The sequence below is a fragment of the Leucoraja erinacea genome, chromosome 4, assembly GCF_028641065.1.
Source record: "Leucoraja erinacea ecotype New England chromosome 4, Leri_hhj_1, whole genome shotgun sequence".
In the NCBI taxonomy this organism is placed as follows: domain Eukaryota; kingdom Metazoa; phylum Chordata; class Chondrichthyes; order Rajiformes; family Rajidae; genus Leucoraja; species Leucoraja erinaceus.
The window spans coordinates 39,847,009-39,874,044 of NC_073380.1; the positions used below are offsets into that span (position 1 = coordinate 39,847,009).

The following is a 27,036-nucleotide window of genomic DNA, read 5'->3' on the forward strand; positions in this document are numbered from 1 at the left end:
AAAAAAATTCTCCAAAAGTATTTTGTAAAGTTCCTTCATGGTAATTGGAGGATAATGTGAAGAAAGGTAGATTTACTTGCCTTGAGCTGTCGTAATTCTCATTCTTCAAATTAAGCTAACCACATACCAAATGTTTCACAGTTTTATTATTTTACACTTCAGAGTCTTATGACTTTGCATGGTTTCTTATGACTCTGAATGGTTAACATTTAATTGTTTAAATGTTGTCATTTTTCTCACTTTTGGGGAGGGGAAAGGGATTTTTGTTACGTTGCCATCTCTGGCAGAAAATACGAAGATGAACATTTAACATTGCTAAGATTGTTGTGCAGTTCTGGCAGAAGGTATTAGAATTTTATTTTTAATTTCCCATTGCCATTACGCTGACCTTAACTGTGATATGTTGAGGATATCTTGCTCCCTGAAGTGATGACTGCTCACAAAGGAGAGTAATATATATTTTTAAAAAAGCTTTGAACTTTTAATTCCAATATTATTATAGAACAGCTACCATTTATCAGTTGAAATGAAGTTGACATTCCACAGAATAAATTGACTTATTTCCTGTTAGGATTTGTTTTTGGCCTTGCAGAGTAATTGACATTGGAGAACCACTATTTAGACATTTCAGGTATCATGCAATATGTTGATTGAGGCTTAATATGTTGTGAGGCTTTTTAATGATACTATTTTTGTGCTTTCCGATACTATTTTCAGTATTTTCCAGTTGCTTTCATAAAAAATGCTCTCTTCCCTTTCCACAGGGTTAGCAATTGAGTCAAGACTTTGATTTGTTAAATAAAAATGCAAACATCTATTTACTGTTTATGGTTGATGTGATTAATTTGATTCAGTATGAGAATAATCAGTTTGCTTAAGTTAATTGTTTTTGTTTCTGATTCTTTTTCCTTAAAGGGTTCCTACAATTTGTGATTTTGAGCCATTACATCAGCATATTCAAATTCTTCGTAATTTGGTCAAAACGGCTCAGAGTTTGGATGAGATGTCCCAAACAATCACAGACTTGCTCACTGAGCAAAAGGTAAATATCTCTATACTTATAAAACTCTGATCTTGGATGTGTATTTAATTGTGTAATCACATCTTCGCGAAAAAACAACACAGTAAAGATAACATTTTTACATATTCCGATAGATATTTTTCCCCTGGTGTCCAAAATCGCCTTGTATGAAAATTGCATGCTTTATTTCTTGACATTAATGAAAATGTTCAAAAATCTGACTAAAACTTCGAATTTAAAAACGACTGCCTTTCGCAGATGACGTAACAATGGGTTTGCGTGACGATCTTCCTCACGCTGTGAATGACGTCACCTCCCCCCCCCTTATTCAAAAGACGCAGAAAAACGAGCAACTCGGGCCATGTACTGGAGCTCTCGGCTCCTTGCGTCGGTTTCGGCTCCTTGCGTAGGTCTCGGCTGCTCGGGTCGGTCTCGGCTGCTCGGGTCGGTCTCGGCTGCTCGGGTCGGTCTCGGCTGCTCGGGTCGGTCTCGGCTGCTCGGGTCGGTCTCGGCTGCTCGGGTCGTTCTCTCGGCTGCTCAGGTCGGTCTCGGGACGGGCCATGCGCTGAAGCTGACGAACTTGCAGTCCTTTGGTCGCCGGCCGGCTGCCCGCCACCCGGCGCTCTTTCTCTGCTCCCACCCCACTCCCTCTCTGCCCTGCCTCTATGTCCCTCTCTGTGCGTCCCTTTGTCCTCTGCCCTTTCTCTCTACCCCCCTCCTTCTCTAGCCGCGCCTGTGAGTTGGGGACTATGCGTGAGTGGATAGAGCAGAGATGGGGTAAAAAGAGCAAATGAATAATCTATATTACTAAAAGTCTCATCTTGACCACTTCCTGTTGCACTGTATATTGGTTTTAGAAAAAACGCTGACACTTTCGGCTGTCATTTTTGGCCACCTTACTCGGAGTCCCCCTCCGCTGCGCAGGACAAGAGGATTTTTCCCATCGATTAAAAATAAAAGAGTTATTAGTGTTTAAAAAATGTTGAGATTCTCTCTCCTGAAGGCCACGCCCCTTCCGGAGGATTATAAAACCCGGAAGTGTGGAGGTGCCTCGGTTCTCTGCAAGATGGGGGAGCGAGAGGTCGCAATTCTCAGTCTGAGCTTTGAATAACACTGAACACATGTCTACTAAACTGTGAGTGGTTTTACTGACCTGTCAGTGCCCTTAATGTGGTTTGAAAATGTTGTTTGAAAATGCATAAATGTGTTTTGGTTTGAAAGTGCTAAAGCTAGGTTGCCTTTGGTTTGAAAGTGCAAAAGCTGTGTTGCCTTTGTTTGAAAGTGCAAAACCTGTGTTGCCTTTGGATTGAAAGTGCTAAAGCTGCGTTGCCTTTGGTTTGAAAGTGCTAATGCTGCCTTGCCTTTGGTTTGAAAGTGCTAATGCTGCCTTGCCTTTGGTTTGAAAGTGCTAAAGCTGCCTTGCCTAATTAAAGCTGCCTTGCCTAATTAAAGCTGCCTTGCCTAATTAAAGCTGCCTTGCCTAATTAAAGCTGCCTTGCCTAATTAAAGCTGCCTTGCCTAATTAAAGCTGCCTTGCCTAATTAAAGCTGCCTTGCCTAATTAAAGCTGCCTTGCCTAATTAAAGCTGCTTTGCCTTAATTAAAAGTCTAATCTTGACCACTTCCTGTTTGCGTTTTATATTGATTTTAGAAAAAACGCTACCGCGTACGGCTGTGATTTTTGACCATCTTACTCGGAGTCCCCCTCCGTTCATCAGGTGCCGAGGATTTTTCTCGTCGATGAAAAATAAAAGAGTTATTAGTGTTTAAAAAATGTTGAGATTCTCTCTCCTGAAGGCCACGCCCCTTCCGGAGGGATTATAAAATGGGGAAGTGTGGAGGTGCCTCAGTTCTCTGCAAGATGGGGGAGCGAGAGGTCGCCATTCTCAGTTTGAGCTGTGAATAACACTGAACACATGTCTACTAAACTGTGAGTGGTTTTACTGACCTGTCAGTGCCCTTAATGTGGTTTGAAAATGTAGTTTGAAAATGCATAAGTGTGTTTTGGTTTGAAAGTGCTAAAGCTGGGTTGCCTTTGGTTTGAAAGTGCAAAAGCTGTGTTGCCTTTGGTTTGAAAGTGCAAAAGCTGTGTTGCCTTTGGTTTGAAAGTTCTAAAGCTGTGTTGCCTTTGGTTTGAAAGTGCTAAAGCTGCGTTGCCTTTGGTTTGAAAGTGCTAAAGCTGCCTTGCCTAATTAAAGCTGCTTTGCCTTAATTAAAAGTCTAATCTTGACCACTTCCTCTTTATGCTTTATATTGATTTTAGAAAAAACGCTACAGCATACGGCTGTGATTTTTGACCATCTTACTTGGAGTCCCCCTCCGCTCATCAGGTGCCGAGGATTTTTCCCATCGATGAAAAATAAAAGAGTTATTAATGTTTAAAAAATGTTGAGATTCTCTCTCCTGTCAATCACGCCATGAAGGCCACGACCCTTCTGGTGGGGGGATGACTATAAAATCCGGAAGTTTGGGCGTGGCTCAGTTTCTGCAAGATGGGGGGAGGGAGACGTCACGACTCGCTGTCTTTATTGGCCTTGCACCCTGCTTGAAGTGGTATGAAACTGCACTTGAATTTGGTGGCTTTGCTCCCTGCTTGAAATGGAATTTCAAGGAATAGTCGTGAGTCAACTGCGAGTCCACCAGCCGTGAGTGAGTGAGCTGCCAGTACAACAGGCTTGAGTGACTGAGCCGCCAGCCCAAGAATCCATTTGGCCCACAATGTCCATTCTAGCCCTCTGAAAACCAGTCCCTTCAGCGCACAACACCCATACTAGCCCTCCAGAAAGCCCCCCTACTGGCCACCAATATTAGAATTGGTGGAGAGGTGGAATATTGCGTTGGGGGATCAGCCCTCCCGTGTGATGCTGGGACCCAATGGGTCCCACTTAGTAAAACCCCTGTCTCACGGTGCGAGACGACCCATGAGTGACCCCGAGTTTAAAACAAACTGAACTCGTGGTAATCAAGTACAATTAACGTAGCGGGAATGTCGGAACTCGTGGACGCAACTTAGCGACTCATGGAAACTTGTTAACTCTTGAAAAACTTTAAACAAGTTTAAAGATTTCCACGTGTCAAATTTACTCTTGAAGTTAAAATTTCAAACATTTAAACTCGTTGTAAGAACAACGTGGCCTGTGAGTTTACCGTAGTGACTATTGAATCTGCCGTGGGCAATCTTTAACTCAGCGGGACAGGCAGCATCTCTGGAGAGAAGGAATGGGTGACGGGATGACGTTTCCAAAATTCTGCTGCATCTTTGTGTTACTCCAGCACTGTGTGTTCACTTTTTGTCAACTAGCATCTGCCCTTTCTTGTGTATGACATTATTTGTATCCGTGGCAGTTGATTGTCGCTCTCTTCAGTTTCCCAAGGGGTTGGTACGGGACTGGAGTTGGGAGGGAATGTTGTGGGGGGGAGGGGGGGGGGGGGTGGTTTGGGTGACTTAGTACGGAAAACAAGTGTACGAGAGGTGTACTGACTGTGGGCAGACACTTTGGTAGTGATTGCCCATGGGGTTCACTGTTGAGGACTTCATAATGCAGAGAGCATTATAAACAGAGCGATTAACCCTGGAAAGGGGGGAGACTTCTCTCTGAGTTGGACCCAGGAAACTGAAGCAGGCTCACGTTGACTTAATATTTTCTTGAGGTTATTAACGACGGGTAAATGGATGGGAAGGGTTTAGAGGGATATGGGCCACATGCAGGCAAATAGGACTACCCCAAGATGCCAACTTGGACGGCACGGCCAAGCTGGGCCGAACAACCTGTTGCCGTGTTTTACAGCACCATGACTAAGGCCTATCCAGTGGGATTGACATGTTTTGTATTTTTCCTTTCTAAAGATGCAGTGTAATTTGGTGACTATTGCACGCTGCAGACCAGAAGCGCCTTCAATACCCATAGAGAAGGGATGGGCGGGTTAGGTGACCAGGAGAGTGTGGTTGTTTGCAGTTGCAGAGGGATGGTGCAAGGGAGGCACAGTTCCCAGTCTCAGCTCCTGTTCTACGAGCGTGTGGATGTGGACGGGTGGCTTGGCGGCGGCCCATGGTGCGGCAGAGCCGCTGACCTCCATCCCCCACCCCTCCCCCCCCGCTCCAGGGCCACGCTGGGAGAGAGCCCCCGAGTACCTGGCTCGGGGCGACTGGCACTGACCTGCTGGCGTCGCCGACGTGAAGATGGTGCGAAGCCCCCGCACCCGGTGCAATGGGCGGGAAGCTGGAGAGGGGAGGGAAGGGGTCACACACATGGCCGGGAAGCAAAGGGGTGGGGATGGAATGGCGACAGACAGGGCCAACAATGAGATGGAGAAGACAGAAACACTGACAATAGTGCATGATCTCTCTCGCGTTATGGCGGGTGATTGTCGCCTGCCCGCTGTTTCTGATGCTAAAGCCTTTGGATCGTTGCTGTTTGTGTTGGCGTGGAGGGGGAGGGGGTATTGTGCTGTTTGATCGCCCCCTGCTATCCCAGGGACAGGGAGACACAGTGGCTTTTGAGACATGTGGACAATCACTACCAAAGTGTCTGCCCACACAGTCAGTCCACCTCACCTACACTTGTCTCCCGTACTGTCATCCCTCCTCCTCACCAAAATGTGTGTGCGAATAAACAAAAACAAGGAATAAAACCAATGCCAACTAAGGCAACTAAAAATAGAACGAGCAGGCTTAGAACGAGCAGGCGCGGAGACAACCGTCCACATTCAAAGATTTCATCTCCCGTCTCCCCGCAGTGTGTAGACCTGGCAGTAAATTCAGGATGGAGCTGTCCTATTTAACACTGTTGCTTCGCCGCCACAGCCTCCTTGCTGCACAATGGCAGCGAGTGTGGGGCCGAGATCCTGCCTAGTTTTTTTAAGTTCTGAAATTGAATAACTTTCAATACTGAATCAGAATATACTTACTGTATGAGATGCTGTCCAGCTCCTCTATTTGATACTTAAAACAGACCTTCATTCACGGTTGGCTCAAGAGTAACTCGGGAGAGGAACTTGGTACATCGCAGAAATGAGAAGTAAACGGCAAACTAGACATACACGTGGGAACTCGTTTAAACTCGTGAACATAAACTTGGAATCTCGTAGACAACCACGAGTGATTTTTTTTTTTTCACTTAACATCACTCGTGGGTGGACTCGCACCATGAGACAGGCCCATCTATCTGTCTATAATATAAGTGTGTGTGTGTGTGTGTGTGCCCTCCGTCTCTCCCCCACCCTATTTCCCCCTCCCTCTCACCCCCTCCCGCACCACTCCCTCCTCCCCTCCCATGCCCAACCCCCACCCCTCTCTCCCTCCACCTCTCCCCCTACCCATCTCTGCCTCTTCCACCATTCCCCCTACCCATCTGCCCCTCTCTTCCGCACTCTTATCCTCCCCCTCCCTCACCACTATTCCCCCTCTCTCCCCTACCCCTCTCCCCCTCCCATCCCACTCTTCCCCCCCCTCCTACCACTCTCCCCCTTCCTCCACACTCTTCCCCCCCTCCCTCCCACACCCCTCTCTCCCCTCTCTCATCCCCACCCCACTCTCCTCCTCCCCTTCCCCCTCCCCTCCCATCCCCATCTCTCTTGCACCACTCCCCGCGACCCCTCTCCCACCCCCCCCTACTCCGCTCTCCCCCTACCCCGCACTCCTCTCCCAAATCTCTCCAGTTTCCTCCTTTCCCTCTCCCCTCCCTCCTCTTCTCTCTCTCCCTTCTCCCCACCCCGTCTCCCCCTCCCCTTACCTGTATGGTTGGGGGTGGTTAGTGTGAGTGTGATGCCGCAGACCCCCCCCCCGCAAACACGTGTTGGGGAAACAGACCCAACGGGTCTGCACTTGGTCTAGTATACTTTTAAAACTGTGTGTGTGTATATATCATTTTTTTGCATTTTTTGGCCTTTGATTCGTTCCTCCGCCAAAACCAGACGCTAACATGCCGAGATTCTTACCATTTCGCTAGCCATTTCACTTTTACATTCGCTCATCCACTCCTCATTACATTTAGTAATTTTTCTAAAAAATCCTTCCCCCCCACTCACAATTTTTTTCCGCCTCCTGCTGGCTAGTGACCATAACGGCTGCTGCCGCCAGGCTCTCCCCCAAATACGGCGACAACTTTCCCAATTCGCTAGCGACCAACATTTTTCCCATTTCGCTAGCGATTTTACTTCCTCCACATTACCCCCGCACCACCCCCCCCCGGTCCGGCTCGGACAAGGTGGCCGAAGCCAAAGATCGCCTGCTCTCCCCCCGCTGCATTTTGCCGTTCCTCGCTGGCTTGCACTGTCCGAAAATCCCGCGCGTCAATAGCCCGCAGGCTCATTGAGGGCGTACGCAGCGTCTCAACGTCGTAAGCAGCGTCTTTATGGCGTATGCCTAGCGCGTGGCGTTGCGCGATGCCGTCGGGCCACCCCCTCCCCTTGCAACCGCACGTTGCGGGGACAGACCCAATGGGTCTGCACTTGGTCAAGTAACTATTAAAACCCTGATCTTGGATGTGTGTGTGTGTTTTCATATGTGATTCACATCTCGAAAACCTGACGTGGTAACGACATTTTTACATATTCCGGTAGAGATTTGCCTCGTGATTTCGAAAAGCCCCTCATCTGAAAATTTGACTCATTATTTCCTGAGTTTTTTACTAAAATTGTTGACCAATCTGACATCTTTTTAAAATCTAACATGCTGAAGCGAGCTGGATGATATCACAATGCCTTTGCTCCTCGCGGCAAGCTGCGCAGAGTTTTCTACGCGCTGCCTGCTGGGTACTGTTTTTCCAGGAGTGCGTCACCACCCCCCACCCGCCACCCTCCCCCCGGTTATTCAAAAGACACAGAAAGAACGAGCAAGTGGGCTCTGTTCTGCAGATTCCGACGGCTGCCCAAGGCGCTTCCGAGACTTTCCAGCCACTGAACACGCAGTACACTCGCGTTTTCCGAGAGATCCCAAGATAACCCGAGGGCGTCTGCAGCGCAGCGCCCAGCCCCGCCAACAGCCCAGCCGCTGAAAACAAAGTATGGTCGCGCCTTGGCTCAGATTTCCTGACAACCCGCTATAATAATAATAATAATAAATTTTATTTTCGGGCACCTTTCAAATCTCAAGGACACCCTACAAAGATTAACAGAAGAGAAAAACACATATAGTCGGTGCAAAATAAATAATAAGGAAATCATCAATATACAAATTAAAGATAGAAATCGCTCCAAAGACACAAAATCAAAAAACACAATGTGAAGAGAGAGCAGGGGCAGCTAAAGCGCGCCAGCGTCCACTCTCCCTTCCGACAGCCATCTTGGACACAGATTAACATAGTAACTACATACAAAAAAATCATCCCCCATTGTGGGGGAAGGCACAGAGTCCAGTCCCCAACCCCAGTTCTCCCAAAAGTCAGGCCTATTGCCTCTACGGAGGACCGATGTTCCTGGCCGTTCTGGCCGGGTGGAGTTGCCCCGGCGTCGGGAGAGTCCTCACAGTGGCTGGGCCACCTGGAACGGCCGCTTCCTAGCAGGGGATTGTCGGCTTCGGAAGCCGACAGGGACGCACCGGGTTGGAGCTCCCAGGCTCCCGATGTTAAAGTTGGCGCCGCCCGCTCCGCTCCGCAGACCTGCAGCCCAGAGGTGTTGAACACGGCGGTCACAGCTCACCGGAGCCCCAGCGCGGCGACCCAGGCAAGGCATCGCCCGCTCCGCTCCACAATAACGCTCCAGCGCTGTGCCACCAACGAAGCCGAGGTGCTGGCCGGTCCCCGCCAGGAAACGGCGCTCCAAGCCCGCTTGTAGGCCACGAGGATGGGTTGACGGGCAGCCCGGAGAAAAAGCTGCCTTACCGACCAGGTAGGGACCTAGAAGTAAGATTACCTCCTTCCCTCCACATTAAGAAGTCCATTTCTCCTACAAACGAAAAACAAGAATTACTAAAAAAAAACTGGGAAAAAATGGATTAAACGGACGGTGGCTGGTTAGCAGCCGTTCCACAAGATGGCTCCTCCTCCCGATATAACTCGAGGAGCAACCGAGTGCTGACGTCGCAAAGAGCTCGACGACCTGGGTAGTTACTGCCTCTACCCCCTCCCCTTCCCCGGGACAGAGAAAGAGAGAGAGGGGGGGAGGGGGGAGGAGAGGGGGCTCGAGTGAGTGGATAGGGCGGGGGATGGTGTAAAATGAGCAAATGAATAATATTAATATATCAAGCAGGGGGTTAGTGTGTATGAGGGGTGGTTAGTCTGTATGGTACCAAAGGCCGCCCCCCCCCCCCACCGCCCGTTGAGGGGACGGGACCCAACGGGTCCCCCTTGGTCTAGTATTAATACGTTAGTATGTGTGTGGGGGGTGGTTAGTGTGTGTGTGACGCCACAGGCTGCCTCCTCCCCCTCTGCAACCGCGCGTTGGGGGGATGGGACACAACGGGTCCCACTTGGTCTAGTTGTCGCGTTTAACTTTAATTTGTAGGGCGTATTAATGCCAAAGAATAAAACAGCATAGAAATGGGCCCTTTTGGCCCATCCAGTCGAAGCTGACTTGTCTAGTACCCATTACAGTAACTTTACAATAATCCTATTTTATACCTACCACATTCTTATCTATTTGTCCTAGATTTTAATAACAGACGGGGGGGAAATTTGCAGCTATCAGTAAACCTCCCAACGTGCACATCCTTGGGGCATGTGAGGAAAGTGGATCACCAGAAAATATGATCACAGGGAGAAAGTGCAAACACCACACATACACCATCTGTGGCGGCACAGCTGGTAGAGCTGCTGACTCGCAACGCCAGAGATCTGGGTTCAATCCTGACCTTGGCTGCTGTCTCTGTAGAGTTTGCATTTTCTCCCTATGACCACATGGGTATTCCCCAGCTGCTCGGGTTTCCTCCCAAATCCCAAAGACGTGTAGGTTTTTAGGTTAATTGACCTCTGTGAAAAAAAAAGAAAAAACAATTACACCAGGTGTAGGGAATAGATGAGAAAGTTGGATTTAACTAGTGTGAATGCGTGATCGATGGTCGGCGTGGACTCAGTAGGTCGAAGTGCCTGTAACCATGCTGTATCCCCAATACATCTGAGGAGGGATGTGTTGGCGTTGGAGAGGGTCCAGAGGAGGTTTACGAAAATGATCCCAGGAATGATTGGGTTAACGTATGAGGGTTTGAAGGTACTGGCTTACTGGAGATTGAAAGGATGAAGGGGCACCTCATTGAAACTTACCGAATAGTGAAAGGCTTGGATAGAGTGGATGTGGAGAGAATGCTTGCACAAGGGGTGACGCTCGGATCAGAAGCCTCAGAATTGCCTCAGAATAAAAGGACGTACCTTTAGAAAGGAGATGGGGAGAAATTTCTTTTGTCAGAGGGTGGTGAATATGTGGAATTCATTGTGACAGACGGCTGTGGAAGCCAAGTCCATGGACATCTTTGACAGATTCCTGATTAGTGTCAGGGGTTATTGGGAGAAGGCAGGAGAATGGGGTTGAGATGGAAAGATAGATCAGCAATGATTGAATGGCAGAATAGACTTGATGGTCTAATGGCCTAATTCTGCTCCTTGAACTAAACTATCTAAAGTCAGGATTGAAGCTTGGTTATTGGAGCTCTGAAGTATTAACTGTGCCATTGTGCATCCTTATTTTAATTTAATGTGGTTGTTATCCAAACATTTGAAACTAATTTAAAGGATCTCCTTTTGAATCATTTTGAAATGTTGTTGTAATTGTCTCAGTGCAAAGCCAGTTAATCTTGTCCTTTGGTTCACCTAGTCCTTGGCAAATGTGGAAATCAAACAGTTGATGCATTGAAAGTCATGGGTCTAGTGGATGCAAAGCAACATTTTTTTGCTCTCCTATTGTCATGTGCTTTACAATTTCCTTTCATGTAAATGTTTTCTCATTTCCAGAATCGCCTATCTTGAGTCCATTTAACATATTTTTGGCTGTTTGTAATGAAGGGTTACGCAATACGATGATCACACTCATTTTTATTTAGAATCCTTTATGCCACTAGATGGAGGAACATTCATCCCATATCATGACCAGATTTTAAATAGCCAGCTCCTTTTTTTCAAAATAAGCTTGATCACATTGTAGGCTGTAGTTCCAAAATTGGGATAATCATAACCAAAAATGGGCTAAGATTAGACTAATGTCACGGTGTTTTTTTTTTGTGAATGTCTATTTGGGTATAACATTTTTAATAACCTAAGCCTAATTTTTTTTTTCTTTTTTTTTTTAAATAACCTAACCTTGTACCTATTTACATAGCTAGCGATTGCTGTCATAAAGTCATACTGTATGGAAAAAAGCCTTTCAGCCCAACTTGCCCATGCTGACCAACATGCCCCATCTGCACTAGTGATACCTTTCTGCAATTGGCCAATATATCCCACTCTACCCAACCTACCCACATACCTGTCTAAATTTGTGATAATAGCTCCTGTGGCAGCTCGTTCCATATACCTACCATCCTTTGTGTAAAAAAAAAAAGTTGCCCCTCAGATTTGTATTAAGTCTACCCCCTCACCTTAAACCAATGTCCTCTGGTTCTTGATTCTCTGACTCAGGGTAAAAGACTGTGCATGTGCCCTATCTATCCGTCTCATAATCTTATACATGATCACCTATCATCCTCTTGCACACCAAGGAATAAAGTCTTAGCCTGCTCAACCTCTCCCTATAGCTCAGGCCCTTGATTTCTGGCAGCATTTTTATAAATCTTCTCTGCACCCTTTCCAGTTTAACAACGACAAAATAGCCATCTAAAACATTCTCTTCATGTGCAATTAAAACCAAGCCAATCTCCTGGATGAAATTATGAGATATAGTGCTACCCAAAATGAACACAACCTGCCGTACTTGGCCCAGCATGTCTCTCCTTGTGTTTATGTCTCACATGGGACACAGCTAATCTGATTCCAGCAAGAGAGAGATAGATATAAAGTGCCCTCCATAATGTTTCTGACAAAGACCCACCATTAATTTATTTGCCTCTGTACTCCACAATTTGAGATTTGTAATAGAAAAAATCACATGTGGTTAAAGTGCACATTGTCAGATTTTATTAAAGGCCATTTTTATGCATTTTGGTTTCACCATGTAGAAATTACAGTTGATACATAATCCCCTAATTGCTCTCAGCACCTAGCCTTTCCTCCAGTCTTTCCATCACCCTAGGAAACTTTTATTGCTGTTTATCAACGCGAGAACCCACGTTGTGCCAATGAAAGTCAAATAAGCCATTATGAGACTGAGAAACAAGAATAAAACTGTTAGAGACATCAGCCAAACCTTAGGCTCACCAAAATCAGTTGTTTGGAACATCATTAAGAAGAAAGAAGAATTCTCTCTATAATAAAGAAAATCCCCAAACACCTGTTTGACAGAAGGCCAGGCTACAGTTTGCCAGGAAATACTTAAAAGTGCAGCCACAGTTCTTGAAATAGGTCTTGTGGACAGATGAGATGAAGATTAACATATCAGAGTGATGGCAATAGCAAAGTATGGAGGAGAGGAGGAACTGCACAAGATCCGAAGCATACCACTTAATTTGTGAAACACGGTGGTGGGGATGTTATGGCCTGGGCATCTATGGCTGCTGAAGGTACATGCTCACATATTGTCATTGATGATACAACCGCTGATGGTTGCATTCAGACTAATTAAGATCAGTCTGAAGAAGGGTCTCGACCCAAAACGCTACCCATTCCTTTGCTCCATAGATGCTGCCTCACCCGCTGAGTTTCTCCAGTTTTTTGTCTACCTTCAACTGCTGATGGTGGTAGCATAATGAATTCTGAAGTGTATCGACACATCCTAACTGCTCAAGTTCAAACAACTGCATCAAAACATTGGCCGGTGGTTCATTCTGCAGCAAAACATGATCTCAAACATACTGCTAAAGCAACAAATGTTTTCAAAGCTAAAAAAATGTAAATTCTTGAGTGGCCAACCTGATCTGAACCCAATTGAGCATGCCTTTTATATACTGAAGAGAAAACTGAAGGGGCCTAGCCCCCAAAACAAGCATAAGCTAAAGATGGCTGCGATACAGACCTGGCAGAGCATCACCAGAGAAGACACCCAGCAACTGGTGATGTCCATGAATCACAGACTTCAAGCAGTCACTGCATGCAAAGTATATGCAACAAAATATTAAACAAGACCACTTTCATTTACATGACATAGTTGTGTCCCAAATATTATGGTGCCCTGAAATGGGCTGACTATGTATAAACACTGCTGTAATTGCTACATGGTTAACCCAACATGTATAAAAATCACCTTTATTAAAATCTGACAATGTGCACTTTAACCCCATGTGATCTTTATTTTCTATTACAATCTCAAATAGTGGAGTACAGAGGCAAATAAATAAATGATGGATCTTTGTCCAGAACATTATGGAGGTCACTGTAAGCTCACCAATGCTCTATTTCTTCTTAATGATGTTCCAAGCAGTTGATTTTGCTAAGCCTAAAGTTTGGCTGATGTCTATAACAGTTTTATTTTTGTTTCTCAGTCTCATAATGGCTTCTTTGACTTTCATTAGCACAACTTTGGTCCTCATCTTGATAAACAGCAATAAAAGTTTCCAAAGGTGATGGAAAGACTGGAGGAAAGACTTGGTGCTGAGAGCTCTCTTGTACCTGCATTAAGGAGGCATTTAAACACACCTGAGCATTTACAAACACATGTGAAGCTATGTGTCCCAAACATTATTGTGTCCTGAAATGGGTGGGACTATATATAAACACAGCTGTAATTTCTACATGGTGAAACCAAAATGTATAAACATGTACATTATTAAAATCTGACAATGTGCACTTTAACCACGTGATTTTATTTGTTTACAAATCACAAATTGTTGAGTACAGAGGCAAATAAATAAATGATGGGTCTTTGTCCCAAACATTATGGAGGGCACTGCAGCTCTTAGGGCTAACTGAATCGAGGGACATGGGGAGAAAGCACGAACGGGTTATTGATTTTTTATGATCAGCCGTTATCATATTGAATGTTGTTGTTGGCTCGAAGGGCCGAATGGCCTACTCCTTCACCTATATTCTGTTTCTAACATATCCTTCTATTCCATTTTATTGTAAACTTATTTTACTTGAAATGCATCAGGACTGAGTATCACCCTCCTTGTGGTAACAAGTTTTGAAAGGTTTTATATAAATATGGAAGCTATGCCTCCGTTTTATTTTTAGATTCTTGTCACCCATCTGATGTTTCTATTTTAGATAAGATTCCCAGCCCTTTCATCCTTTCCTGATGTATATTACTTTATTGATTTAATTATAGTCATTTTGGTTTTAAAAAAAGGAATGATGCTTTCATTGCAGCCTGTACACTGCTCAGCTGTTATTAGTGAAGTATTTAATTTTCTTTTGGATTTGTTGATCAAAATGCCTCCTATTTTAATTTCATGTCATTTAAATTAAACTTATTGGTGTTAATTGATCATCGGCTAATTTTATACAATCTAATGTCAAAAACATTCGCAGTCAATATGTTTAGAATATATTTAATTTGCTGCTCTTTACCCCATATTCCTAACCCATGCAACAGATACACAGTTGCAAAATCTGAAACAAATGTGCTCTGTTCGTTCTCATTCTCTGTGATTTATCTTGCCTCTATTTTTGCATAATATACTTGAAACAACACCTTGGTCTTTAATTTATCACTACTTTTGACATTTATTGAGCGAGCCTGGTTCATATTTACTATCTGCATACCTGTTACATGGATCAGGAATAGAGGATTAAATTTAATCCCTTTCCTTGTCTTTGAACTTGATGCTTTTTAGATATCATGCAGCACGTAACAAGTATCTCCCAAGAATGGGAGGTAGGATGTAAATTTGTTCAGAGTTACTGGGCTGAAATTTTGGTAATTGTTCCAGCATCTCACCAGAGCAAGGGATAAGATGAAATTTCTAACTAAATGAATGAATGAATAAGTTTATTGGCCAAGCATTCACATACAAGGAATTTGCCTTGGTGCTCTGCCCACAAGTGACAACATGACATATAGTGACAGTTAAAAATGATACATAAAACATTAAACATTAATAATAAAACATTATTGATTAAACATGTGAATTAAATAAAATACCAGAGCAAAAGGAGGCTACAGATTTTTGGTTATTGAGTTGAGCTACTACTCATGGAAAAAAGCTGTTTTTATGTCTGGCTGTGGCAGCTTTGGCAGTCCGGAGTTGCCTTCCAGAGGGAAATGATTCAAAGAGTTTGTGGCCAGGGTGAGAGGGGTCAGAGATGATCTTACCCGCTCCCTTCCTGGCCCTTGCAGTGTACAGTTCATCAATGGAGAGAAGGTTGCAGCCAATAACCTTCTCAGCTGATCGGACGATTCGCTGCAGCCTCCGGGTGTTGTGCTTGGTGGCCGAGCCAAACCAGACCATGATGGAGAAGGTGAGGACAGACTCTACAATGGCCGTATAGAATTGGACCATCATTGCCTGTGGCAGATTGTGCTTCCTCAGCTGCCGCAGGAAGTACATCCTCTGTTGTGCCTTTTTGACTGTGTAGTCGATGGTGGCCCCCCATTTAAGGTCCTTGGAGATGATGGTTCCCAGGAACGTAAAAGACTCCATAGATGCGACTGGGGTGTTGTTGATGGTGAGTGGGGTGGGGGGGAGGGGGAGCTCTCCTAAAGTCTACAATCAATTATTACTCTTCTCAAAAGTGTTGAACAATGCAAAATGGAAAAGAGACCTTATTCTCTGTTATATACGTGCTGATCACGAATCACCCATTTTACATTAATGTTGCACTAATCCCACTTCATTCCCTCAAGATTCCTGTCAACTCACCCAGATTCAACTACTCGCCTAAAGACGAAGTTACAGTAGCCAATTAACCTACCTACCTGCCTGTTTTGGGGATTTGGGAAGAAACTGAAGTACCTGGTGGAAATCCACAGTCACAGGAAAACCATGCAAACTCCACATAGACCATATATGGGATTAGGATTGAATCCAGAACGCTGGAGTTGAGAGGCAGCGGGTTACTAGCTGTGGCAGTGCTGCTCTAAATCTAGGTAAAGGTATGAATAGGAAATGAGATAACACAGTCAAAGTGTCATGTGTAGAATTGTTATAGCAGTGCAGTTGGCTATACAGCCTATTGCAACAACTCGCCTATTGTCGGCTTTCATTTATTAATTCAAGTTTCTCCAAGCGGCAATTGTTTTAAAAACTATTTTCAAAAACATAGAATTCAGTCTTTTCATGGTAGAACTGATTTAGCCTGAAATATTAGTGTTTTGTTAGTAACTATATGTGGTTATTCATATTTGGTCATTCCAGCAGTTGAAAAAATGTGTAATTGAGCAAATTAAACCCATTTATTTTACCTAATTTCTATCATTAAGTGCCAAGTCATTTTATCTGATCCTCTTTAGAATTAAAAAAAATCTCTTCACTGTTTTCTTTTACAGGCATCACTTGATCAACCTACATTAACAACAACAACAACAGCACACAGGCTTGAAAGCACAACCAAAACTAAAGCTACCTCTTCTAGAATCAGACCCACTCTTAGCCTTCAGGGACCAATCTGTCCATCTAAAAATGTGCCTGCTTCATTAGAAGAGTTATCTCCTGATAGTATTGATGCCCATACATTTGATTTTGAAACTATTCCTCATCCCGGTTTGGAACAAGTTCTTAAACAAAGATCTGTAGATATGGATTCGTTGGCAGAAAGTCCAGAGTCTGATTTCATGTCAGCTGTAAATGAGTTTGTGATCGAGGAGAACCTGCCATCGCCGAATTTAAACAGTGATCCACAAAGTCCTGAAATGATGCTTGAATCTCTCTATTCTTCTGTTATTAATGCTATTGATAATAGACGTATGCAAGATACGACATTTGGTGAAAAGGAAGACTCTAATGAAGTTGCAAATTTAAAAGTACATATAGAAAGATATAGACTTATCACTGAAATGTCTCAGTCACATTTTGTAAGCATTAGGAAAGATCTTAGCCATTTCAGAGCACTCATTCAGAAAGAACAGCGCGATTTTAATAGTTCCATGAGAAATGTAAGTGAAGAATTAAGAAGCATAATAGAAACTGTAAAATGCAGAGTTGAAGCAGAAGCACAGGGAAATTATCAGCAAAAGCTAGAGGCTTTAAATAAGGATTATGAAGACCGAATGAGCAAATGGAATATTGAGGCTGAGGCCACTCAGCAAATTATAGAGAAGTTGAGAAAGCAATTGTTTGAACTTGAAGATAGTATAAGGCAAAAAGATAATGAAATTGCTGTAACACGGACTAAAAATGAAACCTTTGTATGTTTACAAATTAGTAAAGAGAAAGAAATTCAGGATCTAATGGAAGAGCGAAGGAAACTAGAGATACAAATCGAAGAACTTAGTCAGTCCAAAGAGAGTTTATTGGAAGAATTAAATGGGCTTAAAATACAAGCTGATCAGAAGATGGCACGCTTAAGTGAAGAGCTTCAGAATCTTGAACAAAGTCATTTGAAAGATCTGGAAGAATGTCAAGCTCGGCATCAGCAAGAGGTGGAGAGGATGATGGCTGATCATTGTGATCAGCAACTACAAATCCAGAGGGAAAATGAAGCCAAGTTAGAAGACCTACAGCAGTCCCTTACCCTAAAGCTCCAGGAACAAGATAAAGAACTGAATGAATTTAAATTTAAAGTTTCTGACCTTTCTGACATGAGATGTAAGCAGGAAGTTGAATTAATTTTGAAAGAAACTGAAACAGAGGAATTACGGCAGCTTTTAAAGGAGAACCAAGTCCAACAAGAAGAGATTATAAAATGTCAGGTACTGAAAGAAGCAGAGAAGTATAGCAAAGAGATAACTGACTTAAAATGCCAGATGCAACTAAAGGTAGAAGACTGTGATGTGGAACTTGCAGAACAAAGAACATTAATGTCCATAGAGAAAAATCAGTGCATTTCTGAATTGGTGGATAGGCACGAAGTTGAGATGGCCCTTCTCAGAACAGAGTTAAGCAAACTGGATGCGATGAGGCAACAAGCACTTGATGCAGAAGTAACATTAAAGGGACAAGTTGATGAGCTTGATACTAAGTTGAAACAATGTTTGAAAGCCATAGATAAACAGAAGGAGGAAATGGTTTCAGAGAAGGAGAGAGTTGTCTTTGAACTTGAAACAAAATATGAAGCTGCTATTTGTGTCCTTCGGGATGAGAAGAAACAACTGCACAACACACTAAACCAGGAAGGGAAGGAGGTTACAAGTAAAATGCATGAGGATTGCAAACAAAAAGTACAAGCACTTGAGCAAGAAAAGCAAATAATTGAAAGTCAACTTGAACAATGTAGAGCTGAGAGGTATGCAAATATATTTCTTCACTTTCATAGTTATAATTAATATGATTAATAATGAATGTATTAAGATTTATTTATTTTTTTCATTCGTTAACATGGCGTTTGAATGTTAAGAATACATTCTGACCAACACTATTAGCATCCTTTCCATGTTTTGGTGAATGTTTATCTCTGGTTGCCAAGAGATGTGGTACTTTTGTATGAGAAAATAAATGAGACTGATGTCAAAATGAGTGCACCTCTGACAGTTATGCACTCTTTCAGCATTTCACTGTAGCACTTTAATTGCATAATTAACAGTTCTAATCATTTGGCTCTGCCTGTAGCATTCTGTTTTCATTGTTAAGAATGCATGTTGACTTATAATATTTGCCTGGTGCTGCTTTATGTATGCACTTCTGCAGTCGGTGATCTAGAGATAATCCCCTGATATTTTTGTAACAATAGTGGAGGATAACAACTCCACGAAAACTGTGCAGTTGTTATTTTATTACAGTTCTATAATGGACGTGTATAGCCAGAAATGTATTGGTGAGGGTGAAGTAAGTTGGTTCATTCCTGAGGAACAAACAAACTACTGAAGAAACTTAGACGGTTGAGCAGCATTTGTGCAAATAAATGGATAGTTGGCGTTTCAAGTCGAGACCTAGATCAAGTGTTCATTCCTGTGTTGATCTGTTAACTAGTTTGCACAGACTCGGTTGTCATGTAGTCAGTGATTCTGTGAGTCACTTGGTCGATATTGATGTTCTCCCTTCTCTCTCCATCCTTATGCCCCTCATAAATTCTATGCCTGGTTGCTCAGTGCTACTTCCAAGTGTAACATGGAGAATGATTCATTAATCTGGTGAGAGCAGATAGTACTTGACAAGACTTTGTTGCGTGGGGACTGCGAATCGATGTTGAGGACTCAGAGGGCTTGTCCCCCCCCCTCCCCCTCTATTCCCTGTGCCCCAATTGAATGCGCGCCCATGTCTCCCACTGTCGTAACCCCTTCCTCCATCTCCTTCTACCTATACTAGCTATATCCCTTCATCTGGCTTCACATTTCACACTTCTCTCCTTATCTCAGAGCTCTCTGTTGTATTCTCACCTCTGGCCTTTGACAAACCCACCCAATCCCCCCCCCCCCCCCCCCCCCCCCCCCCCCCCCAAACCAAACCAGCCTGACCCCAGTCTGCAAAGACTGGACCCTTCTACACCCACGTTTCTGCTTGTCAAACCTGCAGTAGAACTCATTCAGGTCATTGGCCAGCTGACGATTGTCCAAAGAGCGGGGGGCTTTCCCTTGTAGCTGGTGATTTCTTGCAAACCCTTCCAAACTGAAGAGTCACTAGTTGAAAATTTGCTCCTCAACTTCTCAGAGTACAGGGCCTGTCCCACTTGGGCCGTCACTTACGCAACAGGCCGGTAGTGACTGATGCGCGACAGTCCCGCGAGAGTCGCGCGCGTCATCATGCGTCCGCACAGCCGTCTGGAGCGCGTGACGTCATTTGAAGATTGACACAAAATGCAGGAGTAACTCAGCGGGACCGGCAGCATCTATGGAGAGAATGAATGGATGATGTTTTGGGTCGAGACTCTTCTTCAGTCTGAAAGAAGGGTCTTAACCCGAAACGTCACCCATTGCTTCTCTTTTGAGTATCTTCAATCGTCTTGCCCCCGCTCTGTGAGTGGGGGCGAATCCGGATCAGCAACGGCCGTGAAACCCCGGGCCGAGTTCGACGATCGCTTGCCTGCTTCTGCTGCTGTTGGAGGTGAGACGTGGTGCCGCGCCAGGGTCTTGTGCTTGTCCCTTTGGCTGTCAGTTACGCGACAGGCCGGTGGCACGCAAAGATTTAGTTCAGGACGAAGTCCACACTCCTCCACGCCTCTCCACACTCCTCCACGCCACTCCACACTCCTCCACGCCACTCCATGCGCCCATCACGCGCTACCCACACGCTAGCAGGTCGCGTGAATGGCGCACGAAGGACAGCCAAGTGGGACTGGCCCTTGCCTTTCTTTGGCAGCTCTGATTCCTCTTCTCAGCTTGTGCTTTGCTGTCTGTAGAGGTCTGCATCCCCGCTCCTGTAGGCTTCCTCTTTAGCCTGTCGGAGCTGTCTGAGTTCTGCAGTAAACCAGGGCTTGTCATTGTTAAATCAGGTCCGGGTCTTAGTTGGAATGCAACTGTCCTCACAAAAGCTGACATATGATGATACAGTGTCTGTATACTCATCGAGGCTTGTGGTTGTTTCCCTGAACACATTCCAATCCGTGCAGTCAAAGCAGGATTGTAGGTCGTCAATGCCCTCCCTCGCTTGTCCCCTTTTGTTGTTCTGACCACAGCTTTTAGTTTCTGCCTGTAGGGCAGAATAAGGTGAACTAGACAATGAGCAGAGAGACCCAGACCCGCCCAGGGAACAGAGCGATATGTGTTCTTGAATGACGTATAACAGTGGTCAAATGTTCTCTCCCTCTGGTGGGGCACGTAACCTGAATTCTGTACTTTGGAAGATCATGGCTGAGTTTAGCTTTGCTCGTCGTAGGCCCCCCCTCGGTCATGTCTGACCATGGGTGATGCATCCTAGTTGTTTGCTGCTTGCTCCAAACCTCGGGCAGTTTCTCTTCCCCCGTTTTGAGATGTTGGTTCAGGGTGCCTCTCCACCTCGTGCGGTCAGCTGCAAGGCTCTCCCAGGACTCTACATCGATGTCGAGTGCCTTCATATCTCTCTTGCAGACATCCTTGTAACGTAGCTGGGGGTGGCCGATGGTTCTCCTCCCAAATGTCAGCTCTCCATAGAGAATGTCTTTTGAAATACGGCCATCCTCCACGCGGTGGACATGGCCCAGCCACCGCAGTCTGTGCTGCCCGAGTAGAGTGTACATACTGGGAAGGCCAGTGTGAGACAGGATCTCGGCGTTGGTCACTCTGTCTAGCCAGGAAACGCCCAGGCCAGCGCAGGAGTTGCAGTTCGGCCACTTTGTTATTGAGAGAAAGTACAAGGCTTTGTAAAAGGCTTGAAAATGATATTGCTTGGAGTCTGGCTGAGATTTTTGTATCTTCCTTAGTCATGGAAGAGATACTGGTGGATGGTGATGTCCAGTGATGGAAATGGGGGGGTACGCAGGGGGACGGCTTTCCCCTACTTTTCAGTTTCCAGTTTCCATCCTGTGTGTGAATTCGAAGCTTTATCCTGCGCTACTTAATCCAAGGGCGAGCGAACAGTCGGACGAAAGCAACGATCAAAGAGCGGAATAGATAACATTTCGGGTCGAGACCCTTCTTCATACTGAGGGGAAAGAGAAACAAGAGATATAGACGGTACTAAGGACAAATGAATGGAAGATATGCCTATATCTCCCGTTTCCCTTTCCCTTGACTATCAGTCTGAAGAAGGGTCTCGACCCGAAATGTCACCTATGATCATTGCTTTCGTCCATCTGTCCGCGCATTCACTCGCTCTTGGTGCCGGACGGCAGATTGGTGCAGGCCGAGACCAGGAGCAGGGCAAAGGATGACATCAAACGGGTCATGGCAGCTATCGAAAAGGTCCAGAAATGGTAAGGGGAAAATTAAAAAAAAAAACACCCGAAGGAAATAGATGTTTAACAAAAAAAAGGGGGGGGGGCGACGATCACTCCGTGTCCATGTCGGAGGGAAGGAGGGCAGGGCCGGCCTTCAGCCGATTGGACCAATTGCGCCCAATTGGGCCCCACGCCTAAGGGGGCCCCGCGCCAGTGTAATCTACTCTCGGCTCAGGGAGATCTACTCCGGGTGGAGGGGGGAGAGAGGGGTGGAGAGAGTAGAGGGGGAAGAAAGGGGTAGACGAGGAGGGGGGTGAGAGGGGGAGGTCCCTCACGGTCCCAGGGCAGTGCTCCCGCCCCTCCAGTTGCTGTGCTTCATGCACACAGTCCCGGCTCCACCCCTCTCTCTCTCTGGGGAGACACGGTGAACAATACCGGGCCGAGGTTTGGAGCAACGTTTCCAAACCTCGGCCTCAGCTCACACGCGTTCGCCTGGACCCTGGCATCCGCTCCCGTCGCCGGCCCTCTCCCTCCCTTCTCTCCTTCCCTCCCTCCCTTCTTCTCTCCTTCCTCTCTCTTTTCCCTTCTTTCTTTCCTTCCCTCCCTCCCTTCTTTCTCTACTTCCCTAACTCCCTTCTCTCCTTCCTCCCTTCTCTCCCTCCCTCCCATCTCTCCTCCCCCCCCCCCACACACACACACACACACACACACACACACACACACACACACACACACACACACACACACACACACACACACACACACACACACACACACACACACACACACACACACAGAGGAAAGCGAGAAAGCAGCTATGACATATAATACACAATAAACTATATTATAAATACACAATAAACAACATGCATTCGTGTACTCTTTCATGGGTATGACAGCACATTAAAAAAAATGTCTTTCCCCCTCCCCCTCCCAATCCTTCTCAGCCTCACGGATGGATCTTAGAGTACCCCTAGTTCCTAAAAGCCAACTGGTGATGTGGGACCTTAATTTAAGAAGGGCTACAAGGTCAAGTCAGGGAACTGCAGACCAATAACTGTTGTTAGCCAGGCAACCTAGGCAGCTTTTTACGTTGCCAAATGACAGTTTATTTGGTCATTTAAGACGGTTTGCATGACGCGTGTGCGATAATGTGCTCGGACGAAGTGCGTAGTTACCAGTCGGAATTATGCTCAATGAAGCATTCACATATTATTTCTGCTTCAAATAAAGTCACAAACTAAACATATACACCAATCAAGACATGATATATACCACAATGACATGAAGCAAAATTATAATACAGTATCTCAACTCTTTTTACACGTTGCAATGAATGCAATTTCTATTATTTCTTTCCACTTCTAAACAAAAATGTGGTTGGATTAATCAGCGTATGATCAACCTCGGTGAGACCAAGCGCAGGCTTGGCGATCGCTTCGCACAACACCTCCACTCAGTTCGCAATAACCAACCTGATCTCCCGGTGGCTCAACACTTCAACTACCCCTCCCATTCTGAATCCGACCTTTCTGTCCTGGGCCTTCTCTATGGCCAGAGTGAGGCCTACCACAAATTGGAGGAACAGCACCTCATATTTTGCTTGGGTAGTTTATACCCCAGCGGTATGAACATTGGCTTGTCCAATTTCAGGTAGTCCTTGCTTTCTGCCTCCTTCCCCTCCCATTCGCAGCTCTCCCACAGCCTACTATCTCCGCCTCTTCCCTTCTTTTTCCCGCCACCCCCCCCCCCCCCCCCCCGACATCAGTCTGAAGAAGGGTCTCGACCAGAAACATCGCCTATTCCTTCTCTCCATAGATGCTACCTCACCCACTAATTTTCTCCAGCTTTTTTTGTCTACCACCCATTCGCACAAGTTCTGTTATCCCACTTTCCTCACCCACTCCCTACACATTAGGGGCAATTTTACAGAGACAAGTTGACCTACAAAGCCAATGTGTCTTTGGGATGTGGGAGGAAACCAACACGCTTGCAGGTGGAATGTGCAAATTCAACACAGACAGTGCCCGACAACAGGATCAAACACAGATCTCTAGCGTGTAAGGCAGCAAGTCTCCCAGCTGTGATACCATATTTTGTTTTCCAATGCACAAGAAATTATACGTTGATAACTTTGGTTACTGAAAAAAAAGAAACTATCCATTTTCCGTCTTAAATCTCTAAGTCACGCTATGTCCCTCTTTACGGCTACTGTATGTTTTAATTCAGTTCAAGACTAAGGGGCAGTACTTTGGACATAAAGTTGCTGCTTAAAAGTGCCTGGAATTGATCCTGAATATGGATGCTGTCTGTATGGAGTTTGCTCCTTTTCCCTTTGATCGCATGGGTTTTCTCCGGGTGCTCTTGTTTCCTTCCACATTCTAAAGGTGTGCAGGAACCGTTTTCAGACCCAACCCAAAATGTAATATTTTCCTTTTATCCACAGATTCTGTCGGACCTGTTCAGTTACTCCAGCTTTTTGAGTCTATCCTTAGTTTAAGCCAGCATCTGCAGTTCCTTCCTACACACCATGATAATATACGATAGAACTATATTAATCCCAGGAAGGAAATTTTGTGTGTGGGTGGGTGTATATATATTACACACACACACACACACACACACACACACACACACACACACACACACACACACACACACACACACACACACACAAACACACACACAAACATTTTTATATTATAGACAGATAGATGGGCCTGTCTTAAAGTGCGTTTTCTCGTTTATAATATTGTTTACAGAGTACTATGTTTGCATATTCTGTTGTGCTGCTGCAAGTAAGGATTTCATTGTTCTAACTGGGACGTGAGAGAATAAAACACTCTTGACTTTCCTCGCTAATGTGTGGGATAGAACTAGTGTATGGGTGAATGGTGGTCGGCGTGGACTCGATGGGCCGAAGGGCCTGTTTCCCCACTGTATCTTTACATTAAAATAAAAACATTAAAACTAGAGGGAGTTTAAAGAAGGGTCTCTACCCGAAACGACACCCAATTTCTTCTATCCAGAGATGCTGGCTGTTCCATGGAGTTCCCCCTCACAATTAAAGCATGGAATAGTCTTCACCTTACCATAGTTACTCAACCAGATGCAACTAATTTTAAGGTAGCTCTTTTTTCCCAATAACCCTTTTTTGCTCATGTCCACCCTCCACAATCACCAGTTTAAATTCCATTTGGAATATTTTTGGAGGACAGGAAATCAAGAAGCAAGTGTTACTCCAGGGAGTTACTCCAGCTCCAGGGAGTGTTCTGCGTTGGGTTTCAGCGATCACGGTGAGGCAGCGACCGGACAGCAATGGCGGCCAGATCTCCCACAATGCAAAGGGAGGGAGAAAGTGCCCGGCGCCGACCAGTGGCAGTGCGCATGTGCAGGGCGGCCGATGATGTGCTGGCCGTGACAGTGCGCATGTGCAAGGTGGCTGGCCATTCCGGTGGATGAGGAGCGACAGGAGAGCAGAGACTCAGCGGCCCGGACACGGATGGCGGGCGGGGACGGAGAATGACAGAGCTAGAAAGGGGGGCCACGCTGGGCAAAATGACATGGCTTTTAAGTTGCCTGGCGGGTCTTTAGGTGGCCATTGACAACTGGGCAACCGTTAATTCTGAGCCCTGCAATAAGTGTAACATCATTGGTGAGCAAACTACTGGAGGGAATTTGTGGGATCGGATCTACCTGCATTTAGTTTAGAGATGCAGCATGGAAACAGGCCCTTTACCCCACCGAGTCCACGCTGACCATAGATCACCTGTTCACATTAGTTCTATGTTGTCCCATTCGCTATGAACCAGGGGGAAATTTCTTGAGGCCGATTAACTTGTAAACCTGCATGTCTTTGGGATGTGGGAGGAAACCGGAGAACCCAGAGGAAGCCCATACACGCAGTCCTGCAGGGAGAAAGTGCAAACTCCTTCGGAAGGCGGAATCGAACCCGGGTCTCTGGCGTGTGAGGCATAAGCTCTACTAGCTGCACATCTGTGGAAAGGCTAGGATTGATAAGGGATAGACAGCAACATTTTCTGCAAGGAAATAGTGCTTCATTAATTTCATTGAGTTTTTGCAAGAGCTGATTGAAAAGATTGACCAGGGCAGTTGTTGTCGACATGGACTTTAGCAAGGCTTTTCATAAGATTCAATGTGGTAGACTAGATGTGTGCATGTACCTTTAATATAGTGACCTCACCACTACTAACCACTCTCCATATCAGAAGTATAATTGCAACCTCCCCACCCATTGATCCCTCTCTAGCTCCGGTGACAGACCACGTACAGCTAGGGCAGCAACGGTTATGTGATATCAATAAAAGTAGTAAAGACACAGTGTGTTCATGACCCCTCTTTACATGGTGTCAGAAGTGGGATGCGAACCCACGCCTCCATGGTCTGTCACCGGAGCTAGAGAGGGATCAATGGGTGGGGAGGTTGCAATTATACTTCTGATATGGGGAGTGGTTAGTAGTGGTGAGGTCACTATATTAAAGGTACATGCACACATCTACATCCTTCCCCTCGGAAACAAAGCAATACAGTAGTGACGGGGCGACCACGTCTCATGCGCTACGAGCATGTAAGCAAACAGTTAAACAAACAGATGAGCAACCAGCTAAGCAAAATCACCATAGCGGACAGGCGGCTTAACCAGCCGGCCGGCCCGGGTACGCAGCTCGCCATCTTAAGTGGGCCACGGGAGAGGGTTTCCGCCTGCGCTACATGCAATAGCCTCGCTCCCCATCAGCAACGTCAGCCGCTTCTGCAACAGCCTGCCCCTGAACTGTCCTGGATGGCAGTCGCCACTGACATTTTCGAATGGCGTGGCAAGCACTTCCTGGTCCTCGTTGACTATTATTCCAGCTGGTTCAAGGTCGACCAGCTGCACTCCCTCACCTCTTCGGCCGTCATCGGAAAGCTGTGCCGCCACTTCGCCACTTTCGGCTCCCTGGCCAGCCCTCCAATCTGACAACGGCAGCCAGTTCACCAGTGCCGAGTTTCGGGGTTTCGCTGCCAGCTGGAACTTCCAACACTACACCAGCAGTCCAGAGTACCCGCAAAGCAACGGCCTGGCGGAGCGCGCTGTCCGCAGTGCTAAGGACTTGCTGGAGCATTGCAGGCTGTCCGAATCCGACTTTTACCTGGCCCTCCTCAATCTTCGAAA

The 27,036-nt window shown here is 45.7% G+C and overlaps 1 protein-coding gene across 3 annotated transcripts in view; it reads left to right on the forward strand.

Annotated features, from left to right (window-relative positions):
• The window catches only part of rb1cc1 (RB1-inducible coiled-coil 1), a 168,494-nt gene that overhangs the window by 77,612 nt on the left and 63,846 nt on the right, over positions 1 to 27,036 (forward strand). For all 3 annotated transcript variants that reach the window (XM_055634081.1, XM_055634082.1, XM_055634083.1), the window contains exons 13-14: positions 916 to 1,042; positions 16,465 to 18,359. In XM_055634081.1, the coding sequence (XP_055490056.1) occupies positions 916 to 1,042; positions 16,465 to 18,359 (2,022 nt within the window). The remainder of the gene's footprint in view (positions 1 to 915; positions 1,043 to 16,464; positions 18,360 to 27,036) is intronic.